The sequence below is a fragment of the Venturia canescens genome, chromosome 5 (genome assembly GCF_019457755.1).
Source record: "Venturia canescens isolate UGA chromosome 5, ASM1945775v1, whole genome shotgun sequence".
Classification (NCBI taxonomy): domain Eukaryota; kingdom Metazoa; phylum Arthropoda; class Insecta; order Hymenoptera; family Ichneumonidae; genus Venturia; species Venturia canescens.
The window spans coordinates 10,506,610-10,517,889 of record NC_057425.1 but is presented as its reverse complement, the minus strand read 5'-3'; the positions used below and the strand labels follow the sequence as shown (position 1 = coordinate 10,517,889).

Sequence of the window (11,280 nt, the reverse complement as noted above, 5' to 3'; positions counted from 1 at the left end):
CAAATATGATTGCATCATTAATTAAAATTTAATCAATGCTGATCGAAATTGTCGATTTTCTTGAGAACTTTCATATCAAAAAACATCATTAGAATTTTGCAATTTTTATTTTTCCTGTAATCTTTCAAATCAAAAACAAAAGCTACAAACTTTCGTGTATACTGAAAGAGAAATTTTGTTGACTGAAAATTTTGTTGCCTGAATCAAATAAAATGATCGAATACGTCGTCGCATAAAATATCGTGAACGAATGCAACATAATTTGTTCATGTGGTAAATAAATGTTTGTTTCAATTTACAAAATATGATGCTACAATTAACGAATAAGTATCTAAAGATACCGATTATTACGAAGCACTTAACAAGTATGTAGTGAACGAATGAGTCTATTTTTCTGTGTAGACATTTTTCAGATTCCTGTAAACGATATTAAGTCAGTCAACTAACTGTACTGCCCCTTTTAACAGTTTTGTTCTCTTGTTCAGACAAAAGGTTTGTATGTTTTTTACTTGTTTTTGCGTACACCAAAAAAATATTCTGTTTGTCTCTGAGAATCCGAATGACTGAACATGTTTTTGCTTTCTAAAAAAAATCATTGTGTACATGACAGAATATGCTTTCGTAAGGAACAACCTTCGTTGTTTCAATAGCACAAATAATTTAAATCTGAATATTCGGAGGACAAAAGCTTCGTCAGCTGATTAAATATCCTGAGAAATCAGCAACCAAATATCGATAGTTATAGCAACAAAATTTTTTTTTTAATTGTTGAATCAGCAAAATAAATTCTGACCAAATGAATTGTGTTGGATCAACAAAATTCCGTTTTCAGTGACAATCGCCAAAGAATTTCGATTTTTCTAAAAAAAATCGTCTATAAAAAAATTGCTTGTAGAGAAATGGTCAAAATGCTGTCAACACTTCGATCGAACGAAATCGGAAAGGATCAATGTCGTGTTGCATAAAATGCAAACATATGTGCGTAATCCGACGAACGGAAAAAGACGCACGATAATATTTTAGGCATTCGAATGTTCATGTAGATAAAGATATTGCATTCATTTACTACGCTCTCGAGCAAGTAAATATAAGGCAACGAAGTGAGATAACACTAACAGGTAAGAATGAAAAATAAAATAAATATGTTGCTAAATAAAATGAAGTGTTTTTTCTTTCCTAATTCTAAGAATACAATCGTTATCGTCACACGTACAATTGCAAGGATATCGAAGAAACAAGAATGAAATAACAATTACAATAATGAACTAACCTTAGCATAAATTTGTAAGCTTGTTGTTGGTAAAAAGCACGCGACATACTCATGATTTCGATCACTCAACACACGCCTGGATGCGAAATTTGCAATGGCTGAGGTTCCTTCTCTGATGGCTGGTCTCTCACGGCAGAAGATAAAGGAAGGAAAATAAATATGAACGTAGCAGCGTCCAGTGTCGTGCCTCCAAATGACCACGATATATATATACGTATGCACGATCCGGAAAAACGACATTCCACGTTGAATTCTCAAATCCAGTAAATACCATACAAACTATACATATATTTGAATATTGTTTTTTTTTCTTTCTATATTTCTCCCACCAATGAGCGTACAATGATTTCCAAATTTTGCATATTTTTGCATTCTCGCCGTACCACTTACGAGCCTTCGGCGCACGAGGGACACTCGATGGATAAAAAGTTGTAATTGTTGCACGAGTACTCAAAATTATTTTCAAAATTGAATGAATTGTTCGAATATACCGTGATACCGTGACTTTATCGTTTACTATGGCTAATTTTTCTTATCGATTTGTAATCACGCATGCTTAAGGATTAACGATCGTTTTGTTATTTGAAAACAAACTCGCGATTTGAACGTTTATCTTGAAATGAATTTTTTCTTGTTATTCATGCACAACGTCCAGCATCAGTAGCATCATTTTTGTATTCGAAACCCGAAAGAGACGAGAAGTGTCGTACGGCTATGATAATGATTATGATACGAGGTCGTGTTTACGTATCCATGGACACGAAGATATCCGGTCTTTAATGAATTTATTGAAAGAAGGTGTGGAAACTAACCGGCCAATCGGACAACTTCTTTCGTCCATCCTCCGTTCGAGCTCTTGCCATTTCAAGTGATCGCCCATCATGATCAAGGCTTAGTTATCGAAAAACAGGCTAACCGTGCACTGACTACGTGCTCCCAAAGAGCTTCAGTCTCTCGTTGGAAAGGTGAACTTGCACGCATCAGCCCGCGTATATAAATATTTTATCTGTATTGAGTCTACGATTAGCGAATTTTCTCGACGTATACAAAATCGAGGGGCTGCGAGGAATTGCGCAAAGCACTCTGAAAATTGCTTGGAACAACCTTCGCAAAGCTGGTCGCAAATAGGTTTATTTTTTTTTATAATTTCCATTGAAACTTTCCAAGAAAAAGTGTGAATTATGTCAAACGGACCGATCATAACTTCGCGTGAACGATGGAACGTCAGGGCATCAAACATCGCGAAGAGAACTCACAATCCCATAAGATCAATCGTCGAGAATATCGTCGTTGAACCGAACCCCGACAAGCAAATGATCGCTCTCTCGATCGGTGAGTCTCCAATCATTGTATTCAAGCTGTCACAAATCACCACTGATATTTCACCTCCGATCGTCCATTCATCGAAACAATAAATATCATTCTCGTTATATTTTTGTTCACGAAAATATATTTTTAGACGAATGACAAATTGGCCAAAATGAACAGATTTTTTAAGAGATCGTCAAAGCTTTGAGGGTTCGTTATTCAGGAATGAAAAATGGAATTAGCTACACTGAAAAAAGGATCGGAAAATAAAAAAAAAATTGAATTTTTTCAACCCAAAACAACGACAAGGGGTGGTGAAATAAATATGGAATTGTTTCAACTCACCAATTTGACTGATTTGGAAATAATCGATTTTATTTATTTGCATCCACATTTAATTAATCCAACAAAATATTAATGAAACTTGATTGTTTCATTTGCAGTTTCAACCAGAATAAGGATAACCCGTAGACACTCCCTTTGAGGTCACACACTCCACCACACTGGTGAAAATTTTCACTTAGACTTTTCAAAACTCTTTATCTCGTCCACGAATGTATGGAATTAATCTTGTAACGAAATTTTTTAGAGGTAAAAACTCCTTAGTAATCGATTACAATCATTAAAAAAATTAAAAAATAATGTTTTCTTATAGAAAAATGACCAAATTGAGAAAGGAATTGTCAAGATTATACAATTTCATTTATACAATTCTATATTTTTTCGAATATATTTGTTGTTTATTTAGGTAAAAATACGACGGAAAAAATATTGTCAGCAATTGCAAAATTATTTTTCACTGCCCATGATGGTTATCACAGTTTATAGTATATCTCTGGAACCATTTTAATCGAAGAGAAAATTCTTACTTTACTTTATATTTGTACCTATTACTTACCTACGTTTTTTAAGTACACACGCACCCACTCGACTACCACGGCGTTGTTAGATGTAATTCATTTCCAAAAGAATTTTGTGAAAGAACTTTAAAAAATCGGGCTCATTGGATACCAATGACAATGTTGATAAATTTTTGAATTTCTAATCAATAGAAATATCTTCACATGAATATTTTTGAGAGAATTTGGTGAATTTTTTTAAGCTAGTATGCGAAAGCCTGTAATTTTGCAGAGGCTACTTGGTAACAGATGTTTCGGTCTTATTGAGAATTCTCCAATTATGATATAACACTTCTTGAAGCACACTTAAGAAAGTAAACTAAATAAATCATCGGTTCGGGAGATTACCTGCTTAGTTGACATCCAAGACAATCCCGAAATTTTGCATCCATTTGCGAGATGATATTATCTCAGAAAGAATCGCAGGGGCCACCGGGGGAAAAACGTTTGAAAAACTTTCCGCGCGATGTCGTTAAATTTGCCCGTGCTCCGAATTTTTCGAGTCCTTCAGATCTAGAGATATGTCTCGAATCGAATCTGAAAATGAATCACCAAATCCATACAGTACTTCCCTCCCACTTTGTCCATTAATCTTCGATTGATCTAGTGTTTCAGTTCCATATGAAGATAAGTTCGAGCTAATCGACTTGATTACGTATAGGAATGAATGTTCAAATTATAGAATTTTAAATGATTGAGACATGGAGTCGTTACGTATATGAGATTATTGCGAAAAATCCCGAAATTTTGGAAATTTCGTTATGAAAATCTAAGACTTATTTGGAAAATAATTATAATAGACCCATAAAAAAGACGACCCTTTCAATCGGAGAGTTTCATCGCGTTCACTGGAAACATTTTTTCTTAAATTATTTCAAATTATCGAAAAGTACGTAGCCGAGAACATGTTTAAAAATGACATCGACGAAAAAGTATTCAAATTCGATGTGCCGTGGACCCAACATTTCAACAATATGCGCCATTCGTTATTAAGTTTGAATTTATATTGAAACAGAAATCCATAAATCGGTTTGTAAACACATTTCGTATTCAAGTTCGTATTTTTTCGAATACTAATTTCTCGGAAATCCACGATAACGCTCATTTGTATATAAATAAGTTAAAAATCGAGTCTCTGAATATTATTATAATTGTTGAAGAAAAAATAAGACAAAATTTCATCAGCATATTTTAATAAGAGAACGAATTCCCTGCAAAACTTCGCCTTATGACGAATCAGCTCACATTACTTCGATCGATCAATCGCCTTTGACGATGCTAGAAGAACAACACAAGGAAAAAATTGAACCTCTAAATATTTATTACAACTTCCAAGAAAAAAAAATCGAATTCAAAATCCATCAACATATTTTAATAGAAGAACGAATCCCCTAAAAAACTTGGGCTTATATGACCAATCGGCTCCAAATAATCATTCGAATTATCGCTGGGTTCAAAGTAGAATTAATAACGATTTTTTTTTATTACAACCCGGATCCCACTTCAATCGCTCATTTCGCGAATGAAAATTGGAATCATCGTAAAAGTATTCCTTCTGTAATGTTGTTATGAGAATTTTTCGATTTATTCAGCTTTTCATTGAAGTCTCAAACGTATATTTTTTAAAATATTAGCGTTCGTTTTCGGGAAAAACTTTTATTCATTTGGACAAAGTCTGAATTTGCAGAAAATCGTAATTTAATTTTCTTTACAATAAACTATCGTTCGGTTTCTTGCATTTTTTTTGTATTTCAGAGTGGAACAAATTAATTTAAAGAACATACAGCTTTTCGACATAACCCAGTATCTTACTTCAGAATATAAAATCGTAGATTGCATCACTGAAATCAAATTATCATTTCTTCTGTTTCCTATGTCCAATATTCCGCAGAATTTTTTATCATCTTTTTCATCTCTTCAAAGCTGATTCTTTGCGAAGATAATTTTCATGGTAAATTTTGATTCTCTATGAGAAAATATTCCTGGGATTTTTATCTGATTTTTTACAATCTTCAGATTCTATATTTTTCCTGTGTTAATCGCATAAAAAATCGTCAAACGTGAAGCGGTGGTTGGGGAGATTTTTATTTGAACTTTCTTACTGCGATGCTGCCTTTTCCACTGGAATTAATTATTTTTGTTGGATAGAAGTGGGAGAAAAAGATTTTTCGAAAGCGAAAACAGTTTTTTCAAACACTCGGTGCCAAAAATTTGAAAATTGTTCTGAAACTTACATAAAATCAAAATTCTACAGTCATTGACAAATTGTGTTTCATTCATTTTTAAGGTGACCCTACAACTTTTGGAAATCTCAAACCTGCGAAGGAAGTTATTGACGCTATTCAAGAAAGTGTTACTACTCAGCTTTATAACGGTTATGCACCAAGCACAGGTAATTAGTTTATAAGCTCGAAAAGCTACGAAATCCAATTTGATTTTTCAATTTTTGAGGAATTTTTTTCGTTTTTTTTTTTTTTCATTTTTTTCTTTCTCATTTTTTATTAATCTATTCGTCTTTTTCATAGGATACGAAAAAGCTCGAGCGGCAGTCGCTAAATATAGTTCCAACGAACTCGTCACGGTTGAATCCAAGGTATGCAAAATTCACATTCATTTGGTGCTCCTACCGTTCGAATATAATTTTTCTTAATTTGTCATTTCATTGGTTTATGGATTTTTGTCATTATAAAATTCATCGTTACTAATGCCAAAATAATATTTTCACCTAGGATGTCATACTATGCAGCGGATGCTCGTGTGCTCTCGATCTCTGCATAACTGCACTCGCAGGAGAGGGTCAGAATATTTTAATCCCCCGACCAGGTTTTTCGATCTACAAAACGCTTGCCGAAGGCCTTGGGATTGGAGTCAAATCGTACAATCTCTTGGTAAGTTTTCGAAAACGAAGTTTTTTCAATAAACGTTTTCCATTGCTGCCACGTTATTTTCTCTCTGATTTATTCAAAAAAACCTGTTTCATATCTCATAATTCGAGATTGGAGCTTGATTGTATAAAAGTTTTGATATTGCAATTTCAAACAATCTCATACGAGAGGCTGGAAAAATATTTTTATCCGCAGTTTTGTTTGGAGATAACACTATCCATGAAATTTATCAAAACAAATGAGCAGGCAAGTTTTCGTCAAGAGTATCATAACAATTATCAAATCATTCGATGATTCATAAGTGATTATGAAAAAAATCTTGTCAGATTGTAAGACTCTGGTGACGTAATTGAAACGCAACCATCAAATGAGTCATTTTCCATAATAAAAAAATTTCGACGGGATGAACAAGATACAAAAAGGACGTTGCTCGTAAATGCTCGTAAAAACTTTTCTTTAGCCGGAGTTAGGCTGGCAGATAGATTTGGAGGATCTCCAGTCCCAGATAGACGATAGAACCGCTGCGATCGTAATCAACAATCCCTCGAATCCTTGTGGTTCGGTTTTCACTCGTCAGCATCTTTTGGATATTCTTGAAATAGCGGCACGTTTTCACGTGCCGATTATCGCCGACGAGATATACGAGCACATGGTGAGTTTCTTATTGGCACATTGTAGACCAAGGCACGTCTGCTTTTGACGAGCTTTATGAATGAATTTTTTCTCCTCGCAGTGTGTTTTTTCTCTCGTGAAAAACGTTTAACAAAGTGTGAATAACGTGTCTTTATATCGTTTGCGCAAAAAGGTATTCCCCGGCAAAACATACTACTCATTAGCGTCTCTATCGAGCGAAGTTCCTATACTGTCGTGCAGCGGTCTGACCAAGAGGTACGTGAGTCGAATACCAATCTCCCGGCGAGATACTCGAGTCTACATTTCTCTTCACTTCTGCACAATCTTCCGTGCAATTCAACTTTGCACTCCATTCATTCATATGTAATATAAACAGATTCATAAACTGGCGTATACCGTGTCTACATAATTTCATCTTATTGCTGTCATCAATGATCGTTCCATGATTATTAAAGTTATCAAATAAAAAGGGTCCATAACGAGTAATGAAACGTTCGCATTTCCATTTCTGACCAGATTTTTAGTGCCAGGATGGCGAATGGGTTGGATCATTATCCACGACCGTCAGGGCATTTTGGAGGAGGTAATCTAATTATTCAACCCAAAAGTTACTGGAATTCAGTTAACGTTGAGCTCCATTTAAATACATTTTGCTCATAAAATCTAATAAACCATTTACCATTTCTCTTGCGATGTGTGCAGGTTCGGAAAGGGTTGAACTGTCTCAGTCAAAGAATCATTGGAAGCAACACAATTGTACAGGGAGCTTTGCCCAGTATTCTCGAAAAGACGCCACAAAAATTTTATGATGACATCCTGCGAACGCTCTACGTGAGTATACTCGTCGAGAATTTTTAATGAGAATGGAAGTCATGAGATCCTGAGGGTAGTCGCATGTTGAATGAACAATTGTCGTAACAATTATTCTCGTATCGATTTGGCATTTAAAAAACTGCAGTTTTACCCTCGGCAGAAAAATCATCTTCGTTTCCTTCAGAACGTTTGATATTTGCAAGAGAATAATCAACGGTAATAAAATATGTTTCCATTCAATGGGTCGATTTTGTTACAGAATCACGCAAAACTGTGCTACCGTCATCTCGTGAAAATTCCTGGATTGAAACCAATAATGCCTGATGGAGCAATGTACATGATGGTGAGGAATTTATTGACAAGCCTGTACAAATCCAATAATAGGTCGGTTATAAATTAACGAGGGGAGCTAAAAACCATTCTCCTGTCAAATTACAGGTGCACATAGATTTAAGCAGTTATCCAGAGTTCAGCACCGAGGTGGAATTCGTTCGAAGGTTGCTGATGGAAGAGTCCGTATTTTGTCTGCCAGGCGAGGTGAGGAAGAAATGAAATTCGATCGATAGCTTCCGGAATATTATTCCTCTCGTTTGCAATTGAATTACGTTGATTACTTCGCGGTTGATAATTATCTTTTTATCTGGAATCGAATTACACGAGTTACCCCAATTATAAATTTGACCCAACATGTGATGAATTTACGTGGGCTATAGCTTTAGGATAATATTAAATCGAATTGCAAATATCCAACCACTTTTAAGTTGATTTCGTCAAAGTGATTAAAAGTATGGTTACAAGTGACGGTAGTGCTTGGGAAAAAGCTTCCATCGAGGTGAAGTTTACAGTTTTTTTTAACACGATTTTACGCGGTACAGACAGTCGTTACGGGGAATGTACTGTCGGAGTTTCATAACGATAGAAATAATTTTTCGATAAGTTCAAAGGTACACGATCGTTGATTGGTCTTTACCAGAATAATGTCTTCCTGAATATCTCAAGAGATTCCATAATTTCGTAACTACGCGACTTCTGCACTGTTAACACTTCGAGAGTGGAAAAAATTCCGCAAAGTTTTTATCATCGCATCCCAAAAAGATGTTTTTCCTCAGATACAGATAATTCATGAGTTTTTAAATTGATTAATTTTGGATGATTTCAGTGCTTCGATTTTCCTTCGTACATGAGACTGGTCATTACTATTCCGGTGGATATGCTCGAAGAGGCCTGTCACAGGATTCAGGAATTCTGCATGAGACATCACTGCAAGACCTCATCGGAAATAATCAAGAATTCATTAGAAGCCGTCGAAATTTCTTATTAATCGATCTATCAGACTGCATCGCAAACGTGAATTTGATTTGTAAATAATAGCTTTAATCGATATATCGTTATAGAAAAGCGTTAAGACGTCAAAAATACGCGGAGTAGATTATGATAACGAGATGTTAAAAACCTAACTCAGGGAGTGAGACTGAAGAGGAAATATTGGAAATGTTCATACTGTACAAAGAGAAAAAAAAAGACGAAGCAAGATAGGGAGTAAAGGAAAGAACGATTGTATAACAAAGAAAAACAAACGAGAATGTAAAAGAAATGAACTACTGAATAAATATCCGGCCTTTTTTACCGAAAAGTTTATGTACAAACATTTATTTCATCCAGGTATTGGTGAAAAATAAATTCAACTCCTAAACGCGATTTTAAGCCAGAATTATTTTCGTATTCAACTGACAGAGAGTTTCTTACTTTCATTGATTATTTGATGAAAAACTAAAACAAAACAGAGTCAAAGAATTGTGTTTTGATTTTCAAATAATTCACAGCGTTGTCGAACGTTGTTTTGCTCCGTCGAAGCGTATATTTTTAAGCTTATTAAGCACTACAACGATGAGCAATTACTAGAAACAGCTCCATCAATTGTTGAAGCAATAATCACAGTTCTTACTTCGAAGACTCTCAACTCGAGGCAGCAACGGTCGCTGCCCTGGGAAGCTGAAAATTTATATTTCAATATGCCGCAGCTGAATGGGTTTTGGAATATTTTTTCCCCATCGAATGACACAGTTCAAAAAAGTGCAGGAAAATTCGTCGTCAGATTAAATGAAAATAAATAAAAAACGATCGTGCACATATTCATTCAAATATAACGCTATCTGGATTCGATATTCACTAAAGATCTGAAAATCACATACACAATACAATTGATTAGGTCTTATATCCTCTTTCGATTCAAAATTTATATTTTTATGGTATTTGCGATTGCGTACTTGCAAGTGGAAAATGAACATTTTTTTATCAGATTAATAGCATCAGCGCGTGTGGCAGCTGGATTTTTTCGCGATTTTTTGTGGCGAGGAAAAAATACATAGACTTTTGAAATTTAAAGGTATCTCGGGTAAATTCGGTAACTTCAAATTTCAAAGCTTTTTTCCTCTCCGCAAAACAAATCGCGAAAAAACCCCAAAAAATTCGGCTGCCACGCGGGGTAACCCCCTTAAATGGATTTGATTCACGAGGGGAGCGCGTGGAACGAACCCGTCGGCGAGTTCCGATCATTGACGTTGCTGTGTACGTCGATTCTGGCGCAGATAGCCAGTCGTACTGTCTTCGATGGTATCACAGTAAAAGAAAATCATTCATCAGGCAAGTGGTAAATGAGTTGTTCTGATCGTGCGTGTTGATAGAAGTAATCTTGATATCGAGCGCCAAGTTCGGACGCAAACATATCGAAATAGCGTCTAACAAGTTTTTTTAAATCGTTCCCCAACTCAATTTCAATGAAAACTGAATTATGGGATTCCCTCTGATAATTGTGTCTTCGGTTCTGCAGTTTTTTTTAGACCAAGATACTCGTCGATTGTTCGAAAGTGGGGCTGCCCCTGTAATCGAGCAAAGAGACTCTTGAGAGGATGTATCATACACGTAGATTCTGGCAATAACGTTATTTCATAGGAATCTCAGCACTCGAAAAAAATAAAGCGAAAAGTATTACGAAATTTAGCGATTAAACGGAGTAACAAAACCTGCGAACAGCTGATAATGGACTACAGGAAAAATTTGGTCCAAAGATCGACCGACAAGGTTTTTCAAAAGGTGGAATGATTCTGAGGATTTCCTTCCAAAAAATGGTTTCTGCAGCACTTCGGTTTTATAACACATAAATAATAAATTTTCCACTTTAACGGAGTCATTCAAATATCTCTTTTTCATAATTACCCTGAATGTGAGCTACACTGAAAGCGGAATATCGTTGATCCAACAAAAATCATTAGGTCAAGATTTGTGTTGTTGATTCACCCATTGATTATTTGTTTTGTTGAGTTGTGCTTTGGTTGCATCTTACAAAAATGGCTCGAAAAAACATTTTGTTGTATAAACTATAGATATTTGAGCCACATCGACAAATTATTTTGTATTCGATTCAGTCAACAGGATTTTCAACGTTTCAACAAAATTTCGTTTCCGGTGTAAT

The 11,280-nt window shown here is 35.2% G+C and overlaps 1 protein-coding gene across 1 annotated transcript; it reads left to right on the top strand.

Annotated features, from left to right (window-relative positions):
• The first annotated feature begins 2,151 nt into the window (after positions 1-2,151).
• Positions 2,152-9,441, top strand: Tat (Tyrosine aminotransferase). The gene is made up of 11 exons (XM_043419642.1): positions 2,152-2,602; positions 5,765-5,869; positions 6,003-6,070; positions 6,207-6,365; positions 6,823-7,014; positions 7,168-7,250; positions 7,512-7,578; positions 7,698-7,826; positions 8,068-8,151; positions 8,247-8,345; positions 8,968-9,441. The coding sequence occupies exons 1-11, from the start codon at positions 2,452-2,454 to the stop codon at positions 9,127-9,129; spliced, it is 1,299 nt and encodes a 432-aa protein (XP_043275577.1). The 5' UTR covers positions 2,152-2,451; the 3' UTR covers positions 9,130-9,441.
• The last annotated feature ends 1,839 nt before the right edge of the window (positions 9,442-11,280 follow it).